The following is a 13517-nucleotide window of genomic DNA, read 5'->3' on the forward strand; positions in this document are numbered from 1 at the left end:
GGCTAGAGGTAGTGAACGGTACCATGCGATTTCACTACTGCTAAAGAACAGGCTCAATGAAACTGAGACTGAAACATTTTCATTTTTGTCGTGTTGGGCAATCTGTTACTATTTTCTTTTCATTAAGAATTATGACTAGAAACCTGAGCTGTTTCTTTAAAGCTAGGTAATTCAATAGATGGAGACATGTCTCTTTTATATCAGTCAGTTTCTAATCATAACCTCTCATACGTAGGCTCAATCAGTTATGCTATTATGTTGCTTTTATTGCTTTCTACTCATTCAAAGGATCTTCTTAATGTATATTTATTAACTGTGATAATAGCAGTACTTTAAGTGCCATGTGGCAGCCATTAAAAGTCTCGCCATACTTGGACTCGGCGTTGTTATATTTATTGATCATGGTGTCCATTCAATGTTTATGTGTAATAGAGTTCAACTTTAGCCTTTGCTTTGTGATCACGATGGGTGGCGCACGTTTCATAACCTCTCGTGAAGAGAGTCTGCTGTTAACTTGTTTAGTTGCATTGTATGCTTGCAAAAAAGCTTCTTATATATTTCAATAGATATTTACCGTTGTATATGGTACCAATGTTATATGACAATATTGCATCTATTAATGAACTTATACGTTCTTGAGAAAGTTTACATTTTCAATTCCAATGTTTTTACGAGTTAACAAGTTAAATCTTTTAGTTTGGTATACGAGGGCTGTTCAAAGTTAACGTAGACTTTGCTGTTTAAAGCTACATTTTGTGTATAGTGCGGTGTGATATACATCGTTGTAATTCGCGATATTTGTTTAATTTGGTCAGATAATTTCTATAACATTTTCACTTTAGAACGTTTTAATTACCATGGCGACGCATAACAAGTGCAGTCGCTTTTTGATTTGAATCCGCCTGAAAATGTCCTCAATGACAGTCCACTATAGTTTACCAGAAATTATGCCTACGTCCAGTAAGATTTCCAGGCAGCAACAGTATGTTGTCAATCGGACGTGGGAGGCGAATTAAACAATGTTTAAAAATTAAGTAAGAACTACTGTTTGAAATATGCATAATGTCCTCATCGGATCGCAAGTATTAAGTTCCCTGGCGATTTTTGTAAACACCTACTAGAATTAATAAGTTAATGAAACAGAAGCTGCAAAAATGTTCGGTTATCCATGCCTTAGACTTCAAGTAGTAAAGATAATTCATAGATGGCCAAGAATTGCAAAAATACAGCGAAAGTTAAGACGGATAACAAATAATGAACTTATATATACTTTATTAAACACCATCATTGATAAATAGAAGGATTCAAAAAGTAAAAGTAAACAACGAATCGGTAAATAAAATCTGGAAAGCCGTATGTGCTTGTCCCAATATGGGGAATAACGTATTAGAAACAAACAAAAAATGGAGATAATAAAAAAGATAAATTAGATAAAGGGAGATAATTAAAGCAAGGGAATATCATTAAGTGTAATTTTTGCCTCTATCATTTTGTGAAGTTTCAATCAAATGCCATTAATACTTTCCAAGTTATACTCCGGACAAAAGTGTGATATTTTAAAAGCAATGTCGATTCATTAAAGAACAGAGTTCATCTACATTAACAAAATTATTGGATATGTCCAGCAATACAACTATGTTGGTCTGATACTTTTAAGTGAACAGTGGGTTCGTAAAGGCGATCCATATAAAAAGAGCATCAAAACATCCTTTAGAATATTTAGATTATCTACACCTGCTTATCCTTGCACTTGTTTGATATTTTAAGTACACTATATTGTATTATTTGGATCCGAAATATGGGGTTAGATAAAGGCAAACTCGAACAAGTCAAAAATAGTACTTATGGCGACATGTTGAAAACAAACAATATTGCAGACAAATCTCAGTTAAAACTTGAGATAAAGCTTTGTGCATGATGTAAACAGTTATTGTGCGACATGCAACAGTCAGAACCTTTTAAAGTGGATTTTGTCCCAAGAAAATGAATCACTGATCGATGTCACTGCTTCCATTTTATTAAACAGATTAGAACAGGGGCGTCGGAAGTGGGGCCGCAGGGGCCGCGACCGCGGCCCCAATAATTTGCCCAAAAACGATTTTTTGTAAATTCATAAGTTGGAGTCCCAATATTTTGTATAGTATATTAAATTTTGCTTCGCGTTAAACAATACACGCTGTCCAGATTAGTGTGTTACCGTGGTGACGGTGACACGATCGGGGGTGTTAAATGGAGTCATACACACGTGTCCGTGATTGGACTTAATTACGCATGAACAAATCAGCATGTTTTAAATTGGCATGTTTTTAGTCAATGGAACGTTTAAGCTATACCCAGCCGCAAAGATCTAAGGTATTAACTTATAAAATTCAGAAAAATAATTATCATGTTTTTATTTCATGAAAGAGGTAAGTGTTAATATTTAACACACCGCTAAGATGTAAGGAATTAATTATATAAATTGTTTTTACTCAAAAAATGATATTTCAAACAAAAATAAGAAATGAATGTAACATGAATGATTATTGTTCAATACATTAAATACAAAAAATAAAAACATACATGCATTCTTTGTATTGCGTTATACATAATTAATTCTGATAAGAGTTTATTAAACTTTATTTTGCTTATAGTCATGTAAATAGTAAGAAAATACTGGAGACTTGAGATGCGATTCAGTACCCTTAAAATGCACCAGAACTCGCCATTTATGATCCTGTTTTAAAAAAAATTTCAGGGGGAGGTCCCCCTTATGGGAGAAGGATGCCCTCTCCCGTACCTACCCCCCCCCCGTCCCCCTCGCGGCCCCAATATTAAACACCTTCCGACGCCCCTGTAGAACAAAATGATGTTAAAATTAGTAGCTATAAATGTTGTGTGGTGTACATGTGTTTTATGCGTGAATGCCATTATAATTGTGTTTATAAACATCATAATTACTACATGTATTGTAGGGTAGCAGATATTTTACATATAAATAAACTGTTTATTTATATTATGCTTATATAATCAGAAATAATAATCTAATATTTCATTTTCATGCCTAAAGTTTCTTTGTACATTACGATTAATTGTACCAGAGATGATCCGTAATTTACTAATTGCATATAAAATATTATGTTCTCTAGCAGATGTTGAAACTACGCCCCAAAAAACTCTTACATCAGTTTGCTCTGCGAAACTGGAGAAACTGTAGGACATTTTTGTAACGGGACTAAAAAGTAATATGAATTTCATTTAAATTTACAGACATTCTTTTTATGTTCTCGTTGTAAGATTGCCAGCTTTGATGTAGTTCCAGTTGTAGGTTTAACATTCAATGCAAAATGATGATGTTATACTACTCCCAGTACTGGTCAGTAAAGCGCTTACACTGATTCTGGTATCACACTGAATCAGATAAAATGACGATACGTGATATCTGATATGACAGCTTTTTGATCAACCCTTTAAAGTAATTTATACAACTTGTTAAAAATAATACCGCACAGACCGGAAGTGTAACAGCAACAAGAAATTGAGAAAATGTAGCGAAGAATTGCACTGTGGATTTGATATTAAACACATTTGTTTGACAGTTTAAAAGATTTTAATTTTGAATACTTGAAATAATTCATAAAATGCTAAATTTTACATTGGATTCAGTAGACTATGCAAATTTTAATTTATAGGAAGTGATCCAGTAAATAGACATGATGAGTGAGAAAAATGATGTTTTTTTATTTATTTGTTGTTGTTTTTTTTTTGTCAGTAAGGTATGAAATTAATAAACTTGGTTACCACAATGAGTATGCACCAGTGATGGATTTACTTTGAGATGGCAAGTTCCAAGAAATCCTTGATGGATAAATTTACCATGGAGTCAAAGCAGAAATCTCCAGGGAAGAAATCCAAGAAAGGGTCAAAAGTATCAAAGTCTCTGTCAAGAGAATTGACCGGATCTTCGTCGCCAGTGTCTGGGAAGAAAAAAGCTCAGAAGTCGTCGAGTGATTCTCTTGTTGCTTCTAGGAGTAAGGATGGAAATGCCAGGGATAAATGTGATACAGATTCATCATTGGAACGTCCTGCTGACAGTAAAAGGGATAAAAGCCCAGGAGCAGCAGTGTCTAATGATAAAGTAGTGGTTCATGAGCCTATGGATATAGATTCAGAAAAGCACGTACATATTGAAAAGTTGGACACCTCCTTGGAAGCTAAGTGGACCAAGCCAGATGATGATGATTCTGTTTTCTTTCTAAAACCAGAGTCCTCAAAAGCAAGCTCTCAAGTTAATCAGGCTCCTGCACCTAGCACATTAGCACTTAAAAGTTCCTCTTCTGAATCTCAAACAATCAAAGCAATAACATCTAACTCAAAAATAAGTGGAGCAACTTCAACAAGCTCACCATCAAATAGGAGAAAATATTCCACACCAGCTGTTGAAGCTTTGAAGAAATCACTACCGTCTGTGTCATCCAATTACAGTACAGACTCATTAGCAAGTGAAATGGAGTCTTACAAACTTGGAACATCCAGAAGCTCTAGTTCAAGTGACATTGATACTCTCAGACACTCAGACAATAACAGCTGCGAAGAAATAAACATTGGTGAATGTAGCTCCACTAGTACCCCCATAAAATTTAGTTTGTTTGATGAGCAAAAGGAACCTCCAACAACAGTGATAAGAAAGCATCCTCCTAAATTCAGCCTCATCCGTGAAGCAGCTGCAGAAGATTTTGACAGCCTGTCGTTGTCATCTGATTACTCTCCAACAGCTACCACAACCAGCTTGAAAAGTTTTGATGGAAGAAATCGCATTGATGACTTTAGTGATGAGAGTGATTCTTCTCGGATGAAGGAGAGCTCTGAATTTAGTGATGACCCAGACTTCCATAGTCATGCACATTTTGTACCATTGAATAAGCAGCTTCAAATTGTTACATCCATGGATAGACTTATGGACAGGTAATTTTTATTTTATTTTCTTAACAAGACTTTTTAAGTAAAACAAACACTACTTTTTACCACTGTACCTTTCTTTCATTGCCAGACTGTTTTATCATTTTTGCTTGGACAGTCAAAACTCGTACTTAATAAATACCAGACACAAAACATAGATCTGAGCTTTCATTCTATCATACAGATGGCATGTTTTTGGCCACTTACTGAAAAAAAGAGTACTTTTTCTCTGGTTGTGGCAGAGAAATCTCCCAAAATGTATTTATAAGAAAAATTCTTGTGATTTGGCAGTTATGTTTCACAAATTAGTCTAACAACAGGCAGAAGACAAATTTTGTATCATCCTGCAGATCTGACAGCATTAGGTGCAGCAGGACACTCTTGAAATAAACATGATAATACCCGTCAAGTTTTTTTTTGGATTGGTCAATTTCCCTTAGAGTTATTGTCCTTGATTCGAAAAATGCACAAAAATGTCCGTCTGCAGCCATTTCTCAGTAACTAGCAGGTAGAATTCATCAAACTTGAAATAAACATTAGCCAACATACTGCAATGATGCCCGTCACGTTTTTTTTTTGTTTGTTCAATTTAGAGTTATTGCCCTTGATTTAATGAAAAATACACGTCTGCAGCCATTTCTTAGTAACAAGTTTGTAGAATTTCATGAAACTTGAAATGAATATGAACCAACATACTTTGATGATGCCCGTCATTTTCTTTTTTTATTGGTCAATTTTCCATACAGTTATTGCCCCTTAATTGTTTAAAAATCCAGAGATTTGTACATAACAAACCAACCAATTGGAAGAATATCATTAAACTTCTTTCATTCTTTTCAATGAACATTTATTATAAACATGTGAAGTTGTGTACCCACACCTGGTCGCCACCTTGCCTTGGTCACACCCCCCCCCCCCCCCCCCCCCCCCCCCCCCCCAATTTTTTATTATTCCTTTTTTATTTCTTTTTTTTCAAACCTTCCATGAATATTTATCAACATGCAAAGTTGTACCATTCTCTCACCTCACTCCTCCATTCAGTCACGCTCACCACCCCGCGGGCTATTTCACTATTCTTACGGGAGAGCCGTAGGAATAGCATGTGAGGCTATTCTTACGGGACCGTAGGAATAGCCACTTCCTTTCAAACCATTTGTTATCAGATGTTTAGTTCAGTATATTAGGTCTAGAGCCCAAAGCTGAGGCCGACTACTATCTTAAAAAAAATGTTTGATCACAGATCCTGACAGACCTATAACATTGTCTCGGCCCAAATCTTTTTGAACTTGAAGGTAACTTCTTTAGTACAGCAGTCAGATATTATCAAAATGCATTTAGTCAATTTAAAATTGTTTAGCCTTTCAAAAAAGTAATGTAGATATGAAAATAATTTCTAAAAAATCTGTCCTTTTGTAACCCCAATTTTGCCTGTTTGTATTTTAATTGGCTGTGAATTGATAGAACGAAAGAAACTGAAAAAAAAACAGACCTCCCGAACTCTAAATTTATAGTTCAGTCAAATCACAACAAACAACACTTTTAAGGGTGGCCATATTGGGATTATTCATTGTCCGTCCTGTTATCATTTTTGCCTGAAATGAATCTCTACCACAAAAACATAAGCTAGCCTGAACTGTTAAGAAATTATTCCAAAGGGATTCGAGCAATGTCGAAGCATCTGTTACAATTTCTGTATGCCCAACTCTGTTTGGTCTCACTGGTCAAGTGGTTTATTACTTCACCTCACCTCTATGGGTTGGAGTTCCACTAGGGGCTCAAAGTTGTTCATGTGTCGAAGCCATCTGTGTTTCAGAAGAAATGTTATTCCACACATGTGCCTGTTTTGTCCTAAATAGTCCTCATCCTGTGCCGTTAAATTCAGATTAATATAGAAAATTCAAAATTGAAAATAAGACACTCTTCCCTTAGTAATTATAAATAAAAAATAAAGTGATTCAGTGAGTTTTGGCAAGAATTTATTTGCAAAATCATTCATGTAGTCTTTAAAACATATAGAAAAGCTATGTACTGTGTTACCCACACTGTAAATGTTTGATTTCTGTGTTATTTCTAAAGAAATGTTAACTTCATGTATAACCATAACCGCCTCCTCAAGGGTCCAAGCTGGGGGGAAAAAAAAAGCCCGCTCGCTCCATGTAAAATCTAGCCGCCTCTGAAAAAATCAAAATTGAGAAAAAAAAAAAAAAAATTCGCTCGCTTGCTCCTATTTTTTTTTGAAAACTTTCCGAAGAACTATTAATCAATTTGGTATGTCCTTATTGCGTTGAACCCCCGTAAATTCAACTTCAACTTCTACAACATTTGAGTTAAAAGCAAATATACAGCCTTGTATAAATATTTGTAAATGACTTTAAGCAAGAAGACATGCCATTTGAAGGACATGCTTTAATAATCACACACACTTGGGTGTCAGCCCCCTACCCTTCTTCACCCCTGTTCCAGCTGTCAGGCAATATATTTAGCTTTTAACATAATCAGCTCCAAATGTTGCCTCATAATGTCTAATACCAAAGTATATATTTTAATAAACATTACTGTTTGAGCTCTTATTAAAAATTTAAATCACACTGAGTAATCGATTGAGGCTTTGCGATATCTGATGGTTTAATCCATGACTTAATATGATTTAAAAACATTGATCTTGTTATGATGTGATTACCTTAATGAAAAAGTAACTCAACAGCTGGATTGTGCTATGTCAAGATGTTTAAGTCCATGTTTTCCAAAAGACATGAAATAGTTGAACCTATGAAGAGGAACTATTGGTTGAATGCATGTATCACCATCAATGAGAAATGTTAATGCTGCTTATGATGGCTGAATTCTGTCAGGGTTATTAGAATGAATCAAGCCCAAAAATGCACATGTGTTGGAATGTGCAATTTACATTAGACTTCAGGTTTTGAAGATTTGGCGAATTTTCACTTGAAAAGTTCGAAAACAGTTGTAATTTGAATTACTGACTAAAATGAGTTATGTAATCTCATTATATAATTCCAAATCTTTGATGTGCAAATTTTATTAGACTAGCACCTTGTGAAGATTTATGATTTTCTTGTTCGATTGTCCGTTCCAATACTGTGCTAAAAATGGAGTACCTTGTATTGTCTAGCAAACATTTTTTTTAGCAGATCTTACTAATGCGGATATATAGTGATTATCCTCATCTCGACAGTAACCAATGGACCAGTTTGCTTAGATCTATTATAAATGACTGGTACTATGGTTAACCATGTGATTATTCCTCATCTTAGACATCACTACCCTTTGACATGTTATAAAATTGGCACTCTTGTTACAATGTACTTTGTTGACCATATGCTAATCAGATAACTACCTGCTCAGTTTACTTGACCTTTTGAGAGGTTTAGGTGCAAAATCTATCGACAGTGCCACTGGGCATCAATCGTTTATTGAACGCAGTCCTGTTTTTTCAGGTAGTGAACTCTAGTGTAACCAAAATGTGTTACAGTTAAAATGAAAAGACTTGTCATTTGTCATTGCAGCAGAAGTCCTAGAAGAAGATCACACTCGCCACCAAAGTCTAATGATCAGGGTCTCCATCACCACTTACCTGCTAGATTACAGTTTGTAGACTTCATGAGATCCAATGGCCTCTCAACATACCTTTACTACCTGCCAGCAGATATGACCTTGGAAAAGTTCCGGTAAATACTGTTATATTTGGTAGAGTTCCCATTTAAAGCTGTAACTGCTGTACAAGTTCTCAGTCTATTGATTTCATAAAATTTCAAGTATTATCTAAAGCCTTTTTACCTTCTATAAATCAAAGTTGAAAATTCAGTGACTTTCAAATTCGAAATTTGTTCATCGTTTCCCAAACTGAAATATAATCCTCGAAGTTTGGACATATTCCAGTCAAGACTCTTCGTATGTTAGCTTCAAACATTTGAAGCACAATTTAAAGAGCTTAATAATTAATGAACCTATTTTTAGCTCACCTGTCACAAAGTGACAAGGTGAGCTTTTGTGATCGCGCGGTGTCCGTCGTCCGTCCATGCGTCCGTAAACTTTTGCTTGTGACCACTCTAGAGGTCACATTTTTCATGGGATCTTTATGAAAGTTGGTCAGAATGTTCATCTTGATGATATCTAGGTCAAGTTCGAAACTGGGTCACGTGCCATCAAAAACTAGGTCAGTAGGTCTAAAAATAGAAAAACCTTGTGACCTCTCTAGAGGCCATATATTTCACAAGATCTTCATGAAAATTGGTCAGAATGTTCACCTTGATGATATCTAGGTCAAGTTCGAAACTGGGTCACGTGGGGTCAAAAACTAGGTCAGTAGGTCTAAAAATAGAAAAACCTTGTGACCTCTCTAGAGGCCATATTTTTCATGAGATCTTCATGAATATTGGTCAGAATGTTTATCTTGATGATATCTAGGTCAAGTTCGAAACTGGGTCACGTAGGGTCAAAAACTAGGTCATTAGGTTTAAAAATAGAAAAACCTTGTGACCTCTCTAGAGGCCATATTTCTCAATGCATCTTCATGAAAATTGGTCAGAATGTTCATCTTGATGATATCTAGGTCAAGTTTGAAACTGGGTCACGTGGGGTTAAAAGCTAGGTCAGTAGATCTAAAAATAGAAAAACCTTGTGACCTCTCTAGAGGCCATATTTTTCATGAGATCTTCATGAATATTGGTCAGAATGTTCACCTTGATGATATCTAGGTCAAGTTCGAAACTGGGTCATGTGGGGTTAAAAACTAGGTCAGTAGATCAAAAAATAGAAAAACCTTGTGACCTCTCTAGTGGCCATATTTCTCAATGGATCTTCATGAAAATTGGTCAGAATGTTCACCTTGATGATATCTAGGTCAAGTTCGAAACTGGGTCATGTGCGGTCAAAAACTAGGTCAGTAGGTCTAAAAATAGGAAAACCTTGTGACCTCTCTAGAGGCGATATTTTTCGATGGATCTTCATGAAAATTGGTCAGAGTGTTTACCTTGAAGACATCTAGGTCAAGTTCGAAACTGGGTCACGTGGGGTTAAAAACTAGGTCAGTAGATCTAAAAATAGAAAAACCTTGTGACCTCTCTAGAGGCCATATTTTTCATGAGATCTTCATGAATATTGGTCAGAATGTTCATCTTGATGATATCTAAGTCAGATTCGAAACTGGGTCACGTGGGGTCAAAAACTAGGTCAGTAGGTCTAGAAATAGAAAAAACCTTGTGACCTCTCTAGAGGCCATATTTCTCAATGGATCTTCATGAAAATTGGTGAGAATGTTCAGCTTGATGATATCTAGGTCAGGTTCGTAACTGGGTCATGTGCGGTCAAAAACTAGGTCAGTAGGTCGAAAAATAGAAAAACCTTGTGACCTCTCTAGAGGCCATATTTTTCACGAGATCTTCATGAAAATTGGTGAGAATGTTCACCTTGATGATATCTAGGTCAAGTTTAAAAGTGGGTCACGTGCCTTCAAAAACTAGGTCATTAGGTCAAATAATAGAAAAACCTTGTGACCTCTCTAGAGGCCATATTTTTCAATGGATCTTCATGAAAATTGGTCAGAATTTTTTATCTTGGTGATATCTAGGTCACATGTGCTCAAAAACTAGGTCACTATGTCAAATAATAGAAATAACGATGTCATACTCAGTTGAACACTGGGTCATGTGGAGATAGGTGAGCGATTCAGGACCATCATGGTCCTCTTGTTACTAAATTTTAGTGAAATGTAACATTTTCCAAGGGTCAGTATGCCCTGTACTATATCTTTATGAAAGTAGCTCAGATTTGTTTCACTAAAATTAGGCTGTTGCACTCGAAAAAAGCACCTTTAAACTTTCGAGCAGGTGTATCAAAAATTCGCAATTTGGCCAAAATCACTCTTAAATTTCCGGAATGAAATGTTTATGGCCTCATCTGAATTTCAGAGCCCTTTGGCTTTATATAGTGTGTCATATTTCATCGATTAGCTTATATATAAATTAGTTTCTTGGCAATTACTGTCCAGGGTTGTTTAAAGTCAAGTGCATCAATGGGACAGACTTCCTTGCTATCTGATCTGGTCAAATCCAGAGTGATAAATTTCCCAGAAAAAAACCCAATGATATTGGATGTACAATTGTATTTTACAAATTATAAATGATTTTGGTAGGAAATACCAATTCAAGCAAGTCAAAAATTTATAATTGATTCATGCATTTAAAATTTGATATTTGGTATTTGCAGGCATTAAAAAATCACCAAAAAATTTTCATTGTCATTTTAATGAAATGTCAACCATCTGTAGACATAATTGAAAGAAATTTGCATTTAATGAACTCTTATTGAATGAATTGTGTTGAAAACTATTTTGTTAACTGCTGTGATATTTGCATATATTGTATTATGAGATAGCAAAACTGAATTAATGATTTTATAATGGGGGGAAGTAAAAAGGGTATATTTTCATTAAGTTTATGTAAAATTGAAGCCTATTTACATCAGTTTTGTGATTCACAACAAAAGACTTGGCAGTAATGAAATATACTGAATAATTTTGTCATTCAATAGCAGTCTGTCTATTCTCTTGGGACACATGTATTTTTAATATTGATTTTAATTTCTGTTGTATTGATTGTCAATTTTAAGAGATTTAGAAATTAAATGGTATATTTCTCTTGTTATTTATAGCAATTTATGGTAAAGCAGACAGTTTTTTTACACGTTTTTCACTAATGAAACGTTTGCATACATCATACTGAATGACTAATGGCGTATCGAGACATGATTGCAAAACTGATGTATTTTTGTATCTAAACATGAAAGAGATAAATGTGTTTGTAATCAACCCTGCAAATACTGATACACATCACATTTTGATGATTTATAGGGGATCATAGGATTTTTCTGTTATTGATCCACTTCAGACTTTTCAATATATTATCATGTGAGTGATGTTGTGTAGCTTAGCTAAATAGCATCATACTCCTTTGTGAAATCAGTGGGTCACATGTTAAGTTTTTACAACTATCAGTGCTGTTTGTATGCTTGGTAATTGTCCAGGCATTATGAATCTGTCCCAGTAAAGTCAGTTTGGGTCGGTACCCATTCTACTCAAAAAGATGCTTGTGTACTAGTAGTCTAGGCACATCTGCATAACAAAATTTATTCACCTTGAAGGGCAAAACTGTAAAATATAGTAGTTTCACAAAGATTAAGAGTAAAGATACATTATTTCCACGCTCAGTTGATAATACATGTTAATTATACTTACAACAATTCACATCTATCATATTCATCAACATGCATTTAAAAAACTTACTTTAAATTCAGGAAAACATAGATAAACTGCTATTTTTTGGGGGAATATAGTTTCTAATCCATTATTCTTGGCCTGAATTAATGACATAGTTACTGGAGACGCTTATTTATAGTCCTAAATAACGCTGTTACCAATTTAGGCAACTATCAGTCTAGTCAGTGTTGTATAGTGACATTTGTATTTCATTAAGTGTGTCATTATAAATGAAAATATTTACATGTAATATATACAGTGTGGACTAATTATTGCCCATGCATGCTTTGTTCTTTTAACTTTTAAGCGCATTATTAAAGATAGGAGTTGTGTTTTTGGGGGGGTGGTGAGGGTGCGGGAGGTGGGAGGGGGTGCGGTGGGGGGGGGGGGTGGAAGGGTACAATAATTAGAGGGATGTGTGATAAAAATTCTATATGTTTATATATGGTCCTAGATTATTTTTATTTTGAAACCTTGATATGAATGGTTCACGCATACTCTAACACTGTTCAAACTTATTATCTTGCATCTGAAGCAATGGAACACTTGCATTAGTATGAACGTACAAGACTTTGAAAATTGTTTTGTAAGAGACATCATTGCTATAAATATATTTTTTTTGTAATTCAATTATCCTTGTCATCCATTTCTTAATGTTGTACAAGACATGGGAAATGTTGAAGAAATGTAATGAAGTAGTGTTAAGGTCTTTGATGTTAAAACATGTCCTGTCATGTATGTTATCGTGGAGGACACATGTACTTCTGTATGACTGAATCTACTTGTACTGTAATTATGTATACATAGCTTTGAACATTCTTTACATGCTGTTTTAATTTTATATGATCTTGAAAGTACATACTAAACATGCTAGTTACTGCATAGTCTGTCTATTTAAAAATGGTGGTGGAAGTTAATTTTTCTGGGAAGCTGTCATTTACTTTCAGTTACTTGTATAGTCCTAGGAAGTTGTCTGTTAATTGTATAGTCCACGGAAGTTGTCAGTTACTTGTTTAGTCCAGGAAAGTTGTCTGTTACTTGTATAGTCCATGGAAGTTGTCTGTTACTTGTATAGTCCATGGAAGTTGACAGTTACTTGTACATGTATAGTCCATGGAAGTTGTCAGTTACTTATTTAGTCTAGGGAAGTTGTCAATTACTTGTATAGTCCAGGAAAGTTGTCTGTTACTTGTATAGTCCATGAAAGTGGACAGTTACTTGTACATGTATAGTCCATGGAAGGTGTCAGTTACTTGTTTAGTCTGGGGAAGTTGTCAGTTACTTGTATAGTCCAGGAAAGTTT

At 34.9% G+C, this 13517-nt stretch overlaps 1 protein-coding gene across 3 annotated transcripts in view; it reads left to right on the top strand.

Annotated features, from left to right (window-relative positions):
• The first annotated feature begins 3476 nt into the window (after nt 1–3476).
• LOC123525808 (microtubule-associated serine/threonine-protein kinase 3-like) overlaps nt 3477–13517 on the top strand; it is a 222842-nt gene continuing 212801 nt past the window's right edge. For 2 of the 3 annotated variants that reach the window (XM_053538360.1, XM_053538362.1), the window contains exons 1-2: nt 3477–4944; nt 8466–8627. In XM_053538360.1, the coding sequence (XP_053394335.1) occupies nt 3818–4944; nt 8466–8627 (1289 nt within the window). In that variant the 5' untranslated portion in view covers nt 3477–3817. The remainder of the gene's footprint in view (nt 4945–8465; nt 8628–13517) is intronic. The other variant, XM_053538361.1, reaches the window with a different exon arrangement.

The sequence above is a fragment of the Mercenaria mercenaria genome, chromosome 3 (genome assembly GCF_021730395.1).
Source record: "Mercenaria mercenaria strain notata chromosome 3, MADL_Memer_1, whole genome shotgun sequence".
Lineage (NCBI taxonomy): Eukaryota > Metazoa > Mollusca > Bivalvia > Venerida > Veneridae > Mercenaria > Mercenaria mercenaria.